This window comes from Acinonyx jubatus, chromosome B4, assembly GCF_027475565.1.
Source record: "Acinonyx jubatus isolate Ajub_Pintada_27869175 chromosome B4, VMU_Ajub_asm_v1.0, whole genome shotgun sequence".
Lineage (NCBI taxonomy): Eukaryota > Metazoa > Chordata > Mammalia > Carnivora > Felidae > Acinonyx > Acinonyx jubatus.
Window position 1 is genome coordinate 114398184 of NC_069387.1, and position 20176 is coordinate 114418359.

At 38.0% G+C, this 20176-nt stretch overlaps 1 protein-coding gene across 3 annotated transcripts in view; it reads right to left on the minus strand.

Moving 5' to 3' along the window:
* LOC106973403 (uncharacterized protein C3orf20 homolog) overlaps positions 1 to 20176 on the minus strand; it is a 121448-nt gene that overhangs the window by 36423 nt on the left and 64849 nt on the right. For all 3 annotated transcript variants that reach the window (XM_053226622.1, XM_053226624.1, XM_053226623.1), the window contains 3 exons: positions 19593 to 19694; positions 6341 to 6500; positions 4216 to 4441 (listed from right to left, as the gene is read on the minus strand). In XM_053226622.1, the coding sequence (XP_053082597.1) occupies positions 4216 to 4441; positions 6341 to 6500; positions 19593 to 19694 (488 nt within the window). The remainder of the gene's footprint in view (positions 1 to 4215; positions 4442 to 6340; positions 6501 to 19592; positions 19695 to 20176) is intronic.

The window sequence follows — 20176 nt, forward strand, 5'->3', positions numbered from 1 at the left end:
AGTCAAGCGCTGGTTGCTTAACCAACTGAGCCACCCAGGTGGCCCTTAGGTGTTTATTTTTGAGAGAGTGAGCAAAGGAGGGGCAGAGAAGGAGGGACACAGAGGATCCAATCTCCCTGCTAACAGCAGAGTCTGATGTGGGGCTTGAACTCATGAACCGCGAGATCATGACCTGAGCCAAAGTCAGACACTTAACCAACTGAGCCACCCAGGCGCTCTAAGAACAAAATTTCAAATATGAGTGGAGTAGTACCTGTGCAACATAGTGCAGTATTTTGCATAGAATGCTGCTAAAGCTAAAGCAGTCTATAAATTAAAATGGAATTCAACTCCAGAACTTACTTTGAGCACTGTCTGCATAAGTGCTGTTTGACAAAAGAGATGAAATCGGCTATAGCGTGAGGCAGCATATAAGCAGTGTCCCACTGTAGGTTTACCTACTGTAGCAGTCTGTATGAATGACAGTTTATAAGCATGCTAATATTAATATGTCCTTTCCCTAACTTTTTATGCTTTGTCTCTAATTTTGCAGAAAATGTATATTTTATTTATTTTTAAAAGATATTTTAAAAGTTTATTTTTGAGAGAGAGAGCAGGGGAGGGGCAGAGAGAGAGGGAGACAGAATCCCAAGCAGACTCCGTGCTGTCAGTGCAGAGTCTGATGTGGGGCTTGAACTCAAGGAACTGTGAGATCATGACCTGAGCTGAAATCAAGAGTCAGACGCTTAACCGACTGAGCCCCCCAAGGCTACGTTTTAAATCATGACATTTGTGGTGGACATTAGTGAACAATTTTTTTTTAGTTGAATACCAGGAGTCATTTTCATCTTCAACCTTCCTAATAAGACCCCAAGTTTATTTAATATCTGCCTGTCCCTTTTGTAGCCCAGCTGCCTCTGGACCAGCTGACCCCATGCTAAGCTCCAAGGATGGGCCCTGGATGGTTTAAGGCAGTGAGAATTTTTTCATTTATCCAGCCACGGCCACTGGGGAGAAGGTCAGAAACATGTGACACCAGACATAGTTTATCCCAGGCCTTTTGTTTGGAGTGCTGGGAACAAAGTCCCCCTCTCTTCCATGGTGGTTGTTCTGAGTAGATATGAAGCCTGAAACTGTTCAAGCATCTTTTTCCTGCTCACAGACTAAGCTGATGCATAAATGAGGGAAAAGGGGATGGAGTGGCCCAATGCCTCCCTTGTAGTTCTACCTCTCGATTTACAAATGTGTAATAAGTGTCCTTGTTTGAGTTGGATTCTCTGTTACTTGCCCCCCAAAGAAAGCATTCTAATTAACATAACATGTAATGTAATAGGCCTTAGAGGTTTTTACAGTCATTATAGTAAGGTGTTAGCAAAGTTGAAGTAAACCTGAGTGTGTTCAATACACTATATCTTAACTGAATGTCTTCGAATTCTTTTTTTAAATTATTTATTCCATCGTTACTCACCCTGAGGATTCTAAACGTACCTGTTCTTAAGTACTTTATAGATTTGCTCTATTATTTTAATTTTGTCTAGATTGAATCCATCTTTTGACTATTGATTTTTGGATTGTCTTTGTTAGAATTAGCTTTCTTTAAAAAAATTTTTTTTAATTTTAGAGAAGGAGAGAGAGAGAGAGAGAGAGAGAGAGAGAATCCCAAGCAGGTTTCATGCTCAGCACAGAGCCTAACAGGGGGCTTGGTCCTATGTTCCCGGATCCATGACCTGAGCTGAAATCAAGAATCAGATGCCCAACTGACTGAACCCCACAGGCGTCCCAGAATTAGCTTTTTTGATATGTTTTGGAATTTTGGATTCTAGGCTCATCTTGAGTGGAACGTTTTTCCTCTCTCTTTCTGTGATGTGCGTGTATCTGTGTATTGAGTGTGTGTTGAGTATGTGTATTCTTATCTTTAAGTCTTTCACAATCTTGTGAAGTAGGTATTATTACCTCCATTCTACGGATAGAAAAACAGAAGCTTAGAGAGGTATGTGATTACCAAAGTCTCATAGCTTGTACACTCTGCTAATGTGTTATCAGGACATTATGCTGTATTCCCTCTGCCAGGTGTCAGCCTGTCCTCCATGCACAGGATTTGGCTGGAAATTGAATTGGAGCATGGAAGCCATATGTAGAAGTGATGGACATAATAACACGGATTTTCTCATGCACAGTGCTTAAGCCTTTAGGCTTTTTTATTTCAGGATTTAGAGTTCAACGACAGATTTAAAAGTTTCCATTAAGTTTTTACAGAAATAAATGGGGTCTTTATTAAATTAATATTAATCTCTTCAGATGTCATTGCAACATATAACTGAGCCATAAAAATAATTCTACATTTAAATGTGAAATGATTATGTTTTGACTTTTCACAGCAAATTTGAAAGTCTAAATAAACATTTTAGACCTACCTCACATAGTGTCTGCTTGCTGCATCACTGCAGATTTTAAAGCATTTACTTAATTTTGCTATTTATACCCAGTTCTGGCATGGGGCCAAAACCCTCTGTGATCTAGCCCCAATCCTGCTTATCCTATCTTCCACACCTGAAGCACGAGCAAAACCAAAGTGCTCAGCATTCCTCTGATTTGCCTGCACTGTCCTCTCTACATGCCTTTGGTCAAATTTCTGCTCTCCTGCTCGCTAGCTGTGTCTTTGAGGGGTGGAGATGGCGGCATGGGATTAATTATAATTTTACCCCTTAGGTGTGTCATGAGAGTTAAATCCGGCAAGTACAGTGTTTTGCATGGTACTTACTGTATAGTGAGTGCTCAGTAGATGTTAACCATTCCTGACATTATCAGTACCATCACTGTCCTTATAACATGTCTCTCCCCCTAGAGTACCATCTCTCCCTACTTGCATATCCAAATTCTCCCCATCACTCCAGACCCTATTCAAAGTCTCCTGGAGAAAGTCCTTTAAAAAAATCTCTCCCTCCACAAAACTCCAGCATTCTATCTCTACTGCTCTGGTAGCACTTTCTTCCTTAGTTTCCATTGATTAGTGGTACAAATTAATACTTTGAAGTTTTTGGAGGACAAGGACCAAGTCTTTGTATTGCTGATTGCCCACATGCCTATAGGTGGCAGATGACAGTGTTTGGTAGAATGAATTCGTTCCGTGCCTAGGTGTCAGGCAGCACGGCTTGCTTAGTGGCACTCGTGAAGTCTGCTAACAATGCTGCAAATACAAGAAATGTCCCCCTCATGGTATTTGCCACTTTTCTTTATTTTTTTTTTTAAATAGTGTTTATTTTTGAGGGGGTGGAGGGGCAGAGAGAGAGAGAGGGAGACACAGAATCTGAAGCAGGCTCTAGTCCAACGCGGGGCTTGAACCCACGAACTGTGAGATCATGACATGAGCCAAAGTCAGACACCCAACCAATTGAGCCACCTAGGTGCCCCATTGCCACTTTTCTTTAAATTTATTGTTTTCAATAATGTTCCTGAAGCAATATTAGGATTGGGAACCCTAGGGATTTTCAGCTCCTGGCCATCTTGGCAGATTATCAGCCCAGCTGGCCTGCAGTTCACTCGGTGGTAGGGGAGGCAGCTTCTCCTGTGGCTTCCAAAGGCTGCCAGCCAGTGTAGATTCCAGTATAGAGACCAGCCCACTCCTCCAACAAGCCCTCCCCTCTCCCCTGCCACCTGGACCTGGATGGAGGTGATGGCTGGGCCTTTTCCACCTGAGGTGAGAAGCATCCCTATTTGGCAGCTAGTCCCAGAGATACAGATGCAAAGAGAACCTGGCTTTTTATGTTGATGAAGAAAACAAGGGCACATTTCTCTCAGGAGAACTGCATGAGACAGCAAGGGAAGCAGTAACTCCTGGCCCTCATTTACCATCACCGCACAGAGAGTCAAGAGTTTTCAACCCAAATATAGGGTCAGGTTTTAAACATGTACTCACCAAAGAGGTGAAAACAAACTGAGTCTTGATTCCTGATAGATTCAAATTCCTCTACTAAGCGGGCAGCCTCTAGGGAAGCAGGGTGGAGAAAACTCAAATGCTTGAATCTAGACATATAAACGTGTCCCACGTTTAGGAAAAACGTTTCACTGATAGCATGTAAGTGGCAACAGCTTAACCCACCCTGCTTAGAAAGAACTCTTGTGTGAAGCAATTTAACAGGTCTTGCTCAGCATTTGAAGGTGGACTAAATGAGACATCCATCTGAAGCTCTTTCAGACATAACCTGGACTATGAGTTAAGACAAATGAGGCTGGTACCTGAGGTACTGATTGCTGACTGGGGTCTTCCGGATGCAATAGAGAGGCGAAGGCCGAAAGATACCTTTCAGTTTTAGGAAGGTATTTTGGTATTGAAGATACTCCTTATTCTCATCTTTTTCCTTTGTACTTTGTTTCAGAGGAAATTTTGCTGATGAGACTTTTTGTTTCTTGATCACTTTTTGTGGCGACTTGGGTATTTTGCAAATGTACAGGGATTCAATTCCTGAAATGTAAACAGAATATACATCACTGAAAACCTTTAGTGGACCACGGTATGTGTAGGCTGAGCTGTATGGGTTAAACTGGCTTCAATAATCTGGATGGTCCTTCATCCATTTACAGAAGGGCCTTTCTGTTGTTTCTCTTATTTTAAATGTACTTCTTGGTTGCCCAGGGAATACATAGCATCTATGTAATCAGAAAAATGTCTAGGTTATCAACAAATCTAATCCATGGGAGTTTGATTGTCTGTGCTTATCTTGTGCCAGATAACGTGCCAAACACTTTAAATGCACTATCCGACTGAAATAAGTTCCCTCTTGAGGTGAGTACTCTTATTTTCATGATATCATAGATAAGTCCATGTACACTCAGCTAGAAAAAGCCAGAACCAGGCTTTGAACAGATCTGTTTAATTTTGAAGACTGTGCTCTGACCATGCAATAGACCAGTGCTTCCTAGACTTTTTTTTTAAAGTCACACAGAAAATTGTAAACTGTTGACCCCTATACATGTAGATTCTTATCACAGGAAATATGATATAAAAGAGAAAATACAATGTATTGGTATGGCACGTTGTGGTAAACATGGCATGGCAGGTGGAATCAACTACCCAGGGGGCTCAATCACCCCAGCCCAGCCACTGCCCTAAGGGCTAAGGATATCCACTTCTTAGTACCTGTGTAAAACATTTGTGGCAAATCCTTTGGGAAACTCTACTATATATAATAATGACTAGCAAATTATTTCCTCAAATGGAGAAGCTTACTTTTTGGATGTAGCTTACATTCAGTCCTCATTATTCACAGATTCTGTGCTTATGAATTTGCCTACTTGCTAAAGTTTATTTGTAACCCTAAATCAATACCTGTGGCACTTTCACAGTCACTTGTTGATGTATACAGCTAAGCAAAACTTAAGTTGTATCTTGCATTTTCCCAGTTGAGCTTGAACAAGGTGATGCTCTGCCTTCTTGCTTCCACTCTCACGCTGTAAGCAAGTGTCCTTTACATGGTCTATTCAGTGCCAATGTTCTTGCATTTTTGTGCTTTTTGTTGGTGATTTTGCTATTTAAAATGGACTGCAGGTGTAGTCATCATTCCAAAGTGCAAGACAGCATTCCAGTGGCAAGAAGGCTATGATGGGCCTTATAGAGAATATACATGTGGTAAATAAGCTTAGCTCAGGCATGAGTTATAGTGCTATTGGCCATGAGTTCAATGTTAATGTATCAAGAAAATATATTAAATAAGGTGTCTTCAGACAGACACACATAAAATAAGGTTACATAATGATAGGCTGACAAAAATACTGTGACCAGAGGCTCAAAGGAACCTCATCCTGTGTTTATCCTAGGAGCAATGGTTCAAGATTGGCTAATTCAGTGTTTGTAGAGATTTTATAGAACCCAACTACTGTGAATAACGAGAATTGGCTGTGACCGGACTCTGTAATCAAACACCAGCTATGAGTTGACATTACAACAGTACATTCTAATGGAGTACACAGGCTTCTTCTCAACACAACAAATGAACAGAAGACATTAGCAAGGACTGAGGCTTTGGTGGGGAGACTGAACTATGGTGGTTGATGAGTAAGAGTATCTTCTGATCCAAAATATGAATATGAAAGCACCTTCCCTTGTGAAAATACAGAAGTGATCAAATAGATGATCTTCTCTAAAAAGAAAAAGGAAATAAAATTAAGGTCAGCTCCTTTGATTTTCTTGCTATGGCTAATCACCTGGACCTGAGATAAGAATCTATATGTATAGTGCTTTACAGTTTACAAACTTACTATCTTGGGAACCATGGAAGGAAGAGGCATTCAAATGTTGATCCTCTGGAAGTCTGAATGATGGGAACAGGTTATATGGAGCAATTCAGCGGATTCCATAACTGACCTAAAGCAAATCTGTAGTAATCCAGCCAGTGAAGTAGGATGTGCTTGACCTTTTTCTGCAGTCTTCTTAATTTAATAACTGTTGTGATGTCAGACATAGGGCTTATGTCCATTACGGGATCAAACGTAGCTATTTTCATTGTGTCTGTTAAACTTGAAGGCTTCAAAACAGGAAATTACATATATAGTATAATTCATATAGACACTTACTATATGGTTATAAAACATTAATTCATTCATTTGTTCATTTATTTATTCATCATTCAGTAGCTTGTCCAACAAATGTTTATCAAGTAACATTTATAATCAGGCACTGTGCCAGAAACTGGGATTACAGATACATATAAGTCATGTTCCCTTGTTAGAATACTTCATGCCACTGAATTATGCACTTAAAATGGTTAAAATTTTATGGTTTAAGTTTTATGTAATGTATATTTTATCACACCAAAAAATGGGTAAGAAAAAGCCGTACTCCCTATCCTCAAGGAGGTCACAGTCTGTGGAAGAAGTAGATGGGTAAATGATTGCAATTAAAAAAATAGAAATATCATACGATCCAATAATTCCACCATGGGGTATTTACCCAAAGAAATAGAAACACTAATTCAAAAAGATATATGTACCCCTATGTTTATTACAGCATTATTTACAATAGCCAACATATGTAAGCAACCTAAGTGTCCATCAATAGATGGATGGATAAAGAAGATGTGATAATATTCACGATGGAATATTATGAAGCCATAAAAAAGGATGAGATCTTGCCATTTGCAACAAAATGAATGGACCTAGAGAATATTATACTAAGTGAAATAAGTCAGACAGAGAAAGACAAATACCATATGATTTGCTTATATATGAAATCTAAAGACAGGGGTGCCTGGGTGGCTCAGTCGGTTAAGTGTCCGACTTCGGCTCAGGTCATGATCTCGCAGTTTGTGAGTTCGAGCCCCGCGTCAGGCTCTGTGCTGACAGCTTGGAGCCTGTATCCTGCTTCGAATTCTGTGTCTCCATCTCTGTCTGCCCCTCCCCTGCTCATACTCTCTCTTTGTCTCTCAAATAAATAAATTTTACAAAAATAAAAAAAAAAGAAATCTAAAAACAAAGCAAATGAATAAACAAACAAAAAGTAGAATCAGACCTATGGATACAGAGAACAAACTGAAGACTGCCAGAGAGAAGGGGGTGGGGGAGGAGCAAAGTGGGTAAAGGGGAGTGGGAGATACAGGTTTTCAGTTATGGAATGAGTCAGTCACAGGAACAAATGGCACAGCATAAGGAATATAGTCAATGATATTGTTACAGGGTTGTATGGTAACAGATGGTAGCTACACTTGTGGTGAGCATAGCATAAGGCATAGAGAAGTTGAATCACTATGTTGTACCTCTGAAAATAATGTAACATTGTGTGTCAGCTATATTAAAATGAAAACAAAACAATTACAATACAGCACAAGGGCATGGTTAGAAGCACAGAAAGTTACAAAAGCTTAAGTAGGAAATTTAACATTTGTAACGTTGAGTTTCTAATTAGCAGAAGAAAGTTTCAAAGAAGTACATCATGAGGCTATTAAACTTTAAAATATATAGTTATAGTGAGAAGTATATGTGATCTTTTCACAATAATTGGGTATATAGTTACTTAGGTTTGGATGAGCTTATGTGACTAGGAAAATTGTTGATAACTCAGTTATATATATATTAATTAAGTATACATAATTATATGGACATTTTCATATTTACATATAAAATATGTACATAATTGTATACCTAACTCATTATCCAGTTGTCATTTGCTTAATTTTAGTGTGTTATGACAGAGCCTGATGAAGATATGAAACATGAGCAGAACCTAGGAAGAATTTATTTTTTTAAATGTTTATTTTTGAGGGAGACAGAGAAACAGAGCATGAGAGGGGAAGGGCAGAGAGGGAGGGAGATACAGCATCTGAAACAGGCTCCAGGCTCTGAACTGTCTGCACAGAGCCTGACATGGGGCTTGAACCCACAAACCATGAGATCATGATTTGAGCCGAAGTTGGACGCTTGACTGATTGAGTACCCCAGGTGCCCTTTACCCAGGAAGAATTTGAAGAAAGTACAGAATTCAATGACATGAAGAATTTAATGAAGTGGGTAGCAAGAGTTTTAAGAAATTTGGTCTACAGAAATCAGATAATAAAGTTGAGATTTTAATTTGAATCTGGGAAAAATCAACCCTATCTGAAGGGCTCAGGCTTGAACTCCCTTGTTACAATGACTCTAAAAAGGACTGAGAGAATCCACCTGAGATGTTGATAAAAATTACCTGAAAACATATGTCTTAGGTCCTGAGTATCAGTCTCAAAAATTTGGTGGATTAAATAATCCCTAGAAAAGTTTAGAATTCAAATAGAGAGATAAAGTAATCTGACAATGTTAAAACTTTAATGTGTGTAAGTGAATTTTGAATCATTGGGATAATATTGTGTATTTGTTACATTTGAAATATTAAAGAAATTTTGGTAAATTCGAGAATCTAAGGTGACTCTTGGGCTTTCAATTTAAATTGAGTCAACTGATTTTAGACTTGTGATTATTAAGTTTTAAAGTTGAAGATAATTTGACTAAGTTCAAAAATATAATTAGAATATTTAAGAGAACTTGAGATTCCCCCCAATTTAATTTGCTTTACAAAAATTAATAACTTGAGAATATTTTGCTTAGTGTTATAAATATGCATTTGAGGTACTTAAAGGGGAGCAAGATATATTAAAAATATAAACACTTTAAAATATATGAGATTGTGGGGCACCAGGGTGGCTCAGTTGGTTAAGCGTCTAACTTCCGCTCAGGTCGTGATCTCACGACTCATGAGTTTGGGCCCCGCATCGGGCTCTGTGCCCACAGCTCAGAGCCTGGAGCCTGCTTCAGATTCTGTGTCTCCCTCTCTCTCGCTGCCCCTCCCCTGCTTATGCTCTGTCCCTCTCTGTCTCTCAAAAATAAACATTAAAAAAAATTTTAATATATGAGATTGTTTTTCATTAAGTTGTATGTGAGTCTAATTTGGAACTATAGTCAGTTCAATTTGAGTTAATCAAACATTAATTAAGAAGAGGTAAAGACAATTGTTATTTTATTTATTTATTTATTTACTTATTTACTTATTTATTTATTTATTTTTGCTGGCGACAATTTTATTGTGTTTACAGGTTGAGGGGCAGGAGGCCTCTCCCACCTCCTCCTCTCTGGCCCTGAAGCACTGGCCCAGTCTCGGGGTCTTCTTCATGCACCCAAATGGAAGGGGAACAGGAGGGGCCCCAGGCCTGCAGGTCTCTCTGGGAACATGGACAATTGTTATTTTAGTAGAGTTTATAGATAAGATAATTAGATTTTTAATAGCCTTAAACCTTAATGCAAACTGGGTTTTTATATAGGTCACTTTAATAAAATGAATATTAATTTCAAAACCAAGTGATTGCATTTTTCTACTCACAAAAATCTCTTAGACTTCAAAACCTTTCACCCTGGTTCCTCGGTTTTGAATACTTCTCCCTATCACATGTTTACTGAATTGGTTAATTACAAGCAAAGCAAATTTCTTTAGAGGTTTTCTTTTAATAGAATAAAATTGACAAAATTCCCCAAGAGTTGCTAAAAACCAGAATTTGCTAACAAGGGAAGATGATAAATGGAATTGATGAAATGAGATAGTTCACAGGCATGACCAACATCTGTGAGAAATACATTTTTGAAAATGTAAAAGCAGAAGGAGAAAGAAGCATTTTTTTTCAAATGATTAGTAAATGTGTTACTAAAGAGGTAAGTAACACATGAACCTAAAAGTTCTAAAACATCCTGTCTCTCTCACAAGAACATAGACTCCGGAGGAATTATTTCTTTGAGTTTGTATAACAGACTGAGACAGAAGAACAAATAGGTGATAAAAATGAATAAAATAACATGAAAAAAAATAAACCCTGCATTTCCCCTTTCTGTACCATTTCAAAGAATAAGGGCTCATAATTGGGTGATTTGGCAACATATTCCAGTCCTCTCAAATTCATGTTGCTTGCTGTATCCATTTGATGTTCAAAGTGAGACTCTTCTGCAGATCTCTTCTTCTACTTGACCCTATGCTGAACCCTCCTCTTTTTTGACATTTTTTTTGTTTTATCAACTTTTTTAAGGTATAATTTAAATATAATAAACAGCACCCATTAAAGTGTATTATTTGGTGAGTATTGACAAATGTGAACACCACCATAATCAAAATCTAGAGCATTTCCAACACCCCCCAAATTTCTCTCCTTCCCCTTTGTAAGCAATCCCCCCGGACCCAGAGGGTCTTAGAGTTTCACATGACTGGAGTCATATAGTATACAGTCTTTCATTTCTGAATTCTTTTTGCTCAGCATACTTTTTCTAAGATTCATCTGTTTTTGTGTATCAGTGGCTCATTCCTTTTTATTAGTGATATTCCATTGTATATATATATATCATTCATCAGCTGATGGATGTTTGGGTTGTTTCCAGTTTTTTAAAATTATGAATATAGATGCTACATTCATGTAGAAGTCTTTATGTGAAAATACATGGCTGGCCTTGAGTAAATAAATACCTAGGAATGGAATTGCTGGGTCACCCAGTAGGTATAATTTTATAGAATGCTAAAAATTTTCCATATTGGCTATACCATTTTACATTTCCTCCAGCAATGTATGAAAGCCCTGTTGTTTCACGTCCTTGGTAACACATGGTATTATCAATCTTTCATTTATAGCCATTCTAAAGGGCATTAGGTGGTAACTCATTATGGTTATAATTTGCATTTCCTTGATGACTGGAGATGTTGCATATATTTCTACGTGCTTTTTGGTCAACTGTATCTTAGTTTTCAAAATATCTTTTCAAATCTATTGCACATTTTTTATTGGGCTGTCTTATTATTTTATGATTGAGTTGTAGGAGTTCTTCATATACTCTGGGTGTTGGTCCTTTGTAAGATATGTATATTATAAATATTTTCTGCCTTTATGTGGCTTGTCTTTTCATCTTCTTTCTGGTATCACTCAAAGATTTTAATTCTGACAAAGTCAAATTGTTCCCTGAAGCTTTTTAGGAAATGAAGTATATAGCTGCTGCCTTGGGTCAAGTATGAAGAAGCTTCATAGTTCCATAAAGTGATTTAAATTGGCTGAAGCCTGACTTTTTATTAAATTCACTCTAAATTTTTACTTTTGATCTTCCTGTGCACGGAAATGTCATGTTTTACAGGGTATGTGTGTATTTTAGAAATAAAATTTAGAGAATAAAGTATAAAGAATAGTAAAAGGAACACTCATCTACCCACTGCCCAGCTAAATAAACAGAACATTATCAATGCAATTAAACTTTAGCTCTCTGTGAACTCCTCCCCATTTGTATTTCCCTCTTCCCCACAAGGGAAAGTATTTGTACTATTTTGATTTTGGCGTTTTTATTCTGTTGCTTTTCATATAATTTCATTTCACATGTATAGATTATTAAATAATAAGACAATGTCCTTTACTTTCTTGTGAATTTGGTAATGCATTAAAATTTTTATTAGTTATAATGTATTCAGTTATAGGTGTTTTGCAGTAAAAAGGCTTCTCAGAATATCTCTTCTGCTATACAGCCAGATTTTTTAAAAATTGCTTTATTGAGATATAACTCACATATCAGTCCATGTATCCAATTAGGGTATAGAATTCAATGGTTTTTAGTATATTCACAGAGTTGCACAGAGTTGTGCAATCATTTTCACAATCTAATTTTAGAGTATTTTTGTATCCCCCCTCCCCACACACTCCAAAAATATTGTACCAATTAAGAGTCTATTTCTCCCTGGCCCTCCAGCCTTAGGCAACCTCTAACCTCCCCTCTGCCTCCAAAGATTTGCCTGTTTTGTATATTTCATATAAATAGAATCATACAATCTGTCATCCTTTGTGACCTGCTTTTTTCACTTAGGATAATGTTTTCAAGATTCATCCATGTGGTAGCATGTATCAGTACTTCATTCTCTTTTATGGCTGAATACTATTCCATTATTTGAATATAATACATTTTCTTTATCCATTCATAAATTGATGAAAAATGCTGTTAAGTACAAGTTTCTATGTGGACATGTTTTTATTTCTTTATGGAGGAGTAGAATTGGTGAGTCATATGGTAACTCCATATTCAACTTTTTGAATAACTGCCAGGCTGTTTTCCAAAGTCGCTGTACCATTCCTCACCAGCAGTGAGGAATGAGAGTTCCAATTTCTCCATATGCTTACCAACAATTGTTATTGTCTTTTTAATTTTAGCTATCCTAATGGGTGTGAAGTGGTATTTCATTGTGGTTTTAATGTGCATTTTCCTGATGGCTAATTTTGTTGAATGTCTTTTCATGGGCTAATTTGCCATTTATATATCTTCTTTGGACACTTGTCTATTCAGATCTTTTCCTCATTAAAAAATGTATTATTTTCCTTTTTATTATTGAGTTGTAAGATTTCTTTATATATTCTGGACACAAGTTCCTTATCAGACATATGACTTACAAATATTTTCTTCCATTTTGTGAGGGTTTTTTTCACTTTCTTGATGGTATTGTTTGTAGCACAAATGTTTTAAATTTTTATCAAGTCCAATTGATCTATTTTTTTCTTTTTTCACTTGTGCTTGGTGTGGTATCTAAGAAACCACTGTCTAATCCAAGATCGGGCATATTTACACTTGTGTTTTCTCCTCAGAGTTTTAGCTCCAACATTTAGGTCTATAGTTTAAGGACGAGATCCAATTCCATTCTTTTGCACATAGATATCCAGTTTTCCCAGAATCATTTGTTGAAAAGACTATCTGTTCTTTAATTTTCTTGGAAGCTCAGCCAATTTTTTTATTAAGTGAAGACCTTATCTCCATCTCCTCAGATTTCCATAGAAGAAGGGTCCTTCATCTCTTCTCTTCAAGATGTCTTAGGAGGATGGGCATGTCTGTTTTCTTCTTCCATCCTTTCATTGCTCTTTACAAGGAAAGACAGAATTTAGCTAATGGAAGAGCAGACAATAGTTACTTAACTGACCATATTTTCTAAAGTGGCACCTTTTCAACAGTTTTTTTTTATTTTTTATTTTTTAATGTTTTTTTTTTTAACTTATTTTTGAGACAGAGAGAGACAGAGCATGAGCGGGGAAGGGGCAGAGAGAGAGGGAGACACAAAATCTGAAGCAGGCTCCAGGCTCTGAGCTGTCAGCACAGAGCCCGACGTGGAGCTCGAACTCACAGACTGTGAGATCGTGACCTGAAATGAAGTCGGACGCTTAACCAACTGAGCCACCCAGGCGCCCCAACAGTTTTAAAGATAATATGTTGTTCAGGCAATTCCTGTGACTAAAATGAAAAAGACTTTGTTGAAGCAGTGTGACAGAAAGACTCTGAAACAAATAGGGAAGACATCAGAAGGTGGTGCCTTTTTGCTATGTACCTTTCTCACAGCCAGGGAGGGCAGGTGAAATTCTGCCACACCAGACCATCTTTCCCCATTGGCTACATTGATTGCTCTCATTGACCACTTCTTAAATAGTTTTCCTTGTATATCCAATCCTTGTGTGATAAGACTACCAACAGGCATGTCTCTCCCCTGTTCAAGTTTTCCAGCTTGCACTTTGATGGGTAAGGTAACTGGTTTTCTTCAATTTAGGGAGTCTCAGGTCCAAACTACCTACAATCCAGCTTCTCCAATATAGCTCTACTAGTGAAGCCTGTTCTTTCAGCAATTAATACCTTGATTTAGGTGAAGGTGATTAAGAGCCACAGACTTCTAGTTTTAAATAAATAAGTCACAGGGATGAAAAGTACAACATAGGAAATATAGACAATAATACTGTATTGTATGGTGACAGATGGTAGCTACACTTACAGTGAGGATTTCATAATGTATATAATTGTCAAATCACTATGTCATACACCTAAAACTAATATAATATTGTATGTCAACTATACTTCAATTAAAAAAAATTTCAAGTGGGGCGCCTGGGTGGCTCAGTTGGTCAAGCGTACAACTTCGGCTCAGGTCACGATCTCACGGCACATGAGTTTGAGCCCCACGTTGGGCTCTGTGCTGACAGCTCAGAGCCTGGAGCCTGCTTCGGATTCTGTGTCTCCCTCTCTCTCTCTCTACTCCTCCCGCCCTCATGCTCTGTCTCTGTCTCTCAAAAATAAATAAACATTAAAGATTTTTTAAAATAATAAATGCCTTTATTTCTATTTGGCTCCTTATCTCTGCCTACAATGAGATTAAAAAAGGGAGATGAGGGAGCAATAGGCATTTCTGGATTATCAATATTTTTGTTTCATTCAGTTATACATTCTTTGGATAGGTTATGTATCACACATTTCTATTTCATTTTTTAAATGTTTTATTTATTTATTTAGATTTGCTTGAGAGAGAGAGAGTTGGGGGTGGGGTGCAGAGAGAGAGAGGAGGAGAGAGAATCCTTAGCAGGCTCAGGCTGTCAGCACAGAGCTGGATGTGGGGCTTGATCTCATGTGAGATCATGACCTGAGCCGAAGTCAGACGCTAAACCAATTGAGCCACCCAGGTGCCCCTATTTATTTATATTTGAGAGAGAGAGAGAGAGAGAGAGCACATGTGCATGTGCTTATGCACATGCATGAGTAAAAGAGGGAGAGGGAGAGAGAGAGGGGGAGAGAGAGAGAGAGAGAGAGAGAATGAATCCCAAATGGGCTCTGTGCAGAGTTCGAACTCACCACCTGTGAGATCATGACCTGAGCAGAAATCAAGTCAGGTGCTTAACTGACTGAGCCACCCAGGCACCCCTCTATTTCATTTTTTACTGGGATTTTTCAGTTGAGTTGGATTCATATCATTCATTCTATCTTAAATACATTTTCCCAATTCATTTTTTTTTTAATCTTCAAGATTAGTTTAATTTGCAAACATACTGGGCAGAGTGAGGAACCTGTGAAGGGTAAAGAAGTTGAAAGCAGCTTGCCTTTCATGTCAGGCCACAAAGAAAGCAGGTTGCAAGAAATGTTTGATGGGGACAAATAATTCCCAAAAGTGTCAGACATCTGTCTATGAATTATGTGTACAGCTTCAAAAGTAGGAAACTCAACAGTACACTTGTTAACAATTGTTGGTGTTTTGGTATGCTAGAGTTAGCTCATCAACCACTCATGTGAAAACTCAAATTATTGGGAAGAAATTAAACAACAAAAATAAATCTTTGAAAGGTCATACCTTAACATTCTTCTCTGGAAATACTATTCAAAGAGCATATGAAACATCTAAAAAACAAAAGAACTCATCTTTCAGGAAGATTTGAAAAAGGACTAAGTTGTCACAGTTGAAAAGATGATTCATTATTCTTGCTTGCACGACCTTGAACATTTATTTTGGAGGGAGGGGATATCTGGGAAAATTGCTGATTGTAGGAGTTATTTAGAGAAGTTACAAAAAGGGACTCTGTTGATTATTTTGTGCTATTTGTGAATGCGAGAGATAAATATATCAGTTCTCTATTAAGAAAGTAACACAAGAAGCCGTTCCATGCCTTGAGAAGGTGTCCTCGTTCTAAGTCTTTGGAAAGTGTAGGTTTCATGAAAGAAATGAATATAAATTATGGTGTCAAACCTTCAGAACTGCAATAACAATTTTTTTCCGATTGATTTTCCTTGGTAATATTACTCATAATGTTTCATCTTTGTGGGAACTTCACACTTTCAAAAATATTTTTTTCTTATTTCAAAAGTAATGTACTCAACCCCCCCAAATTAGGCATACATCCTTCTAGTCTTTTAAAATACATAATAAGAGGGGCGCCTGGGTGGCTCAGTCGGTTGGGTGTCAGACTTCGGCTCAGGTCATGGTCTTGTGGTTCATGGGTTTGAGCCCCACATCAGGCACCGTGCTGACAGCTCAGAGCCTGGAGCCTGTTTCAGATTCTGTGTCTCCCTCTCTCTCTGCCCCTCCCCTGTTCACACTCTGTCTCTGTCTCAAAAATAAATAAACATTAAAAGAATTAAAAATAAATAAATAAAATACATAATAAGAATATATTTTTCTTTTTAAAAAAAGAATATATTTTTCTTTGTGTTGTCTGGTTCCACTTTTGGTCATACTATTTCATCATTTAATTCCCTCCCCCCCACACACTTAACAATATTCTATGACTATCAAAGGGATTTTGTGATACTACTTCCCCTAGAAACCAAAGACCATGAATTTTTTTATATTGGAAAATGATGATGGTAAGCATACTTCAATCAATTTATACATATTATAAACAGCATCATTTCTAAATATTATTTTATAGTAAGTAACTAATAAATGATCACCAGTTTAATAGTACCACGTTCTCTTGGAAACTTAAGAGCTGAAGATCATCCAACTCTAGGCTAGAGAAGCTTTAGAGGCCTGGACCAGAGGGTGTGGATTTGCATTCCTCCATCTGAGACAGAAACCAGCAAGGGCCTTCTTACATGGCATCGAGTAGTGGAGGCATGGGAATTATGGGGAGAGGGAGACACTCCAAAAGGATCTAGCAGAACAAATAGGGGAAATTAGACTTGGGCTCCACATACAAAAGATCATGTCACCTCAATGCAAGCTTGTCAGATTGTTCTCATCCAGAACACCCCAAAACCAAACCACAAGGATGCTGCTAAGTTTGCCACAATGAGGAAGAAGAAGAATCTGGACTATTGTGACTATCATCTGGGATGGCAGAAAGCTGCCCCAGTGCAGAGTGAGCAGTTAAGTGGTTTGACACTTAAGAAATTAACTGGTCTAGGAAAGCTTGAGAGCAAGGGCCTAAAACATAGGTTTGGGGCACCCACTCCTCTTTTCTCATACTATACAAATCCAAAGCACGAGAAAATGCCAATAATAGCATAAAAGTTTCTACATTTTCAGGTATCTGTTCTTCAGCTCACTATAAAAAGGTTCTCACTTCCACCTGTACCCTGAAATCATTCTTGCTGAAGTCACTGTTGATCCTCCTAAGACAAACGCAATGGATGCTTTTTATTTCTCATTTGTTTGGCTTCTCTCAAAGGCTCATTCTATAACCCCTCCCTCATTTTGAAATTCACTTTGTTTTGTATGTTATTATCAATTGTAGGAAACAGAAAACTCTCTAGCCCTTTTGTAAGTATCTGATTATAAAATCACCAAAAGAGGGGAAATGGCAGTCTCCAGCTGTTCTCAGAATACCAACTGACTGACCAGGTGAGGTGCTGCCTCCACCTGTTATCAGGCAGGTGTGGTCAGGGAAGTGCCACTGGAGCTGTGGGGCTCTGGAACAGTCTACTAAAGCTGTGAGGTTAGAACCAGGAAGCTGCCACAATTGTGTCTCATTATCTATGATGCTAGTGACTAGATAATACAGTGCTGCTGTGAGAAAACCCAACTTCTCCATGATCTTGTTTGCAAAAGCAAGAAAATTGTTTCTCCTTATTTCCATCTTCCAAATCCCATATGAATACATCTAATTAATAGGGCTTAGTATGCATCTAGAAATCCACCTGCAAGAGAGTCTGGAAATACAGTTTTTAGTTTTCCAAACCCAGCAGTACAGAATCTGTCATACAAGAGGGAGGGGAAAGGACATGGATCTTACCGTGTCCACCACAGTAACATGGTTCTCCTCCTACCTTTCTACCTGCCCCTTAAGTGTTGGTTCACAATAATCTGATGATTGATCTCCCCATACCATATACCCAAATATTCCCCCAGGAATAATTATAATATGAAACAGTTCTCAAATCAAGTGAGTACCTTGGGAGCATTCACAAATGTGCATGGGCCTTTTGACTGATGGCGCAACAGGCATTTAGTTTGTGGGGGCCAGGGATGTATTCTGTAATGGTCCTGAACAACTAAGAATTATCCTGCCCCAAATGCCATTAATGCCTCCTTGAGAAACAAAGATTTCTAGATTCAGGATTTCATGGACCACTAAATATTGTTAAAATTCATCAAAGTATACACTAAAAGTGGATGCATTTTATAAAACTGTAAACAAATCATACTTAAATAAAGTTAATTTTTAAAAAGTTAAATACACCACCTCACACCCAATAGGATCGATACTATTTTATTTTTATTAAAAAAAATTCTTTTAATGTTTATTTACTTTTTGAGAGAGACAGAGACAGAGAGAGAGAGACAGAGACAGAGGCGTGAGTGGGGGAGGGGCAGAGAGAGGAAGACACAGAATCTGAAGCAGGCTCCAGGCTCCTAGCTGTCCCCACAGAGCCCAATGTGGGGCTCAAATTCATGGACCACGAGATCATGACCTGAGCTGAAGTGGGATGCTTAACCGACTGAGCCATCAGGCACCCCAGATGGCTACTATTAAAAAAAAAAACGCAGCAAATGACAAGTATTTTTAAGAATACAGACAACTGGAATCCTTGTGCACCGCAAATGGGAATGTTGCATGGTGCAGCTGCTATTGAAAACAGTACGGTGGTTCCTCAAAAAATTAAAAATGTAGTCATATATGATCCAGCAATTCCACTTCTGGAAACAAATCCGAAAGGACTGAAGGTAGGGTCTCAAAGAGATATTTATACACCCATGTTCATAGCAGCATTATTCACAATAGCTAAAATAGGGAAGCAATCCAAGTGTCCATCAACACATGAATAGATAAATGAAATGTGGTATAATGAGATATTATTCAGTTTTAAAAATGAAGAAAATTCTGACACCTTATACAATGTGGATGGACTTTGAGGACATTATGCTAAGTAATATTAGCCAGTTACAACAGGACAAATACTGTATGATTCCACTTATGTGAGGTAGCTAGAATAGTCAAATTCATAGGGATAGAAAGTAGAATGGGGGTTGTCAGAGGCTGGGAGAGGGAGGTAAACAGAGCTGTTGTTCACTAGGTACAGAGCTTCAGTTTTACAAAATGAACACGTTCTGGGGATGAATGGTGGTGATGGCTGCACAACACTGTGAATTGTGAACTTAAGCTACTGAACTCTACACTTAAAAATGGCTAAGATATTAAGGAAAGTTAAACACCAACAAACAACAAAAGTCATTCTATGCTCCTTCCAGTAACTATACAAATAGGCCCATCTGTGTGCAATTGCTTGATTCTTCAGCTCTTTATAACAAATCCAGCATATGTCGGAAAAGGAAAATAACTCTAGAATAATATGAAAACTAAAAGTTACCTTTGCCTGCAATATCAAAATAGTGACTGTTTAACACTTACATCTTTGTCCTGTGTTGCAGATTTCATATGTTTGCACTTTACTTTATAGGCCTTGAATAACTCCATGGCTTCTTTGGAGATGGGGTTGACATCAGGGAATGGCTGAGAGAGAGTATTAAGCTCTTTTCAGATGGGGACATGGTCATAAAAAACCAAGCAGGCAAGATAGCTTCATGTAAAGGCTTTATTTATGGCAAAAATTATACAACTTCAGCATATGTGAAATAAGCATGGTATTTCTATGCTATAACCAAGAGCAACACAGTTTTGATGCCCATCCCTAAAACTAGAGATTTTTTATTAAAGATTCATACATGTTCTGTAATATGTGTATCATTCCCATAAACATACTCAAAATTTAAAAATCTTCAAAGGTTTTATTAGAATTAGTCAAGCTAGCCCATTATTTGACTACACGATATTAGAGATACTGACTTTTTTTTTTTAAGGTTTTTTTTTTTAACGTTTATTTATTTTTGAGACAGAGAGACAGAGCATGAATGGGGGAGGGGCAGAGAGAGAAGGAGACACAGAATCGGAAGCAGGCTCCAGGCTCCGAGCCATCAGCCCAGAGCCTGACGCGG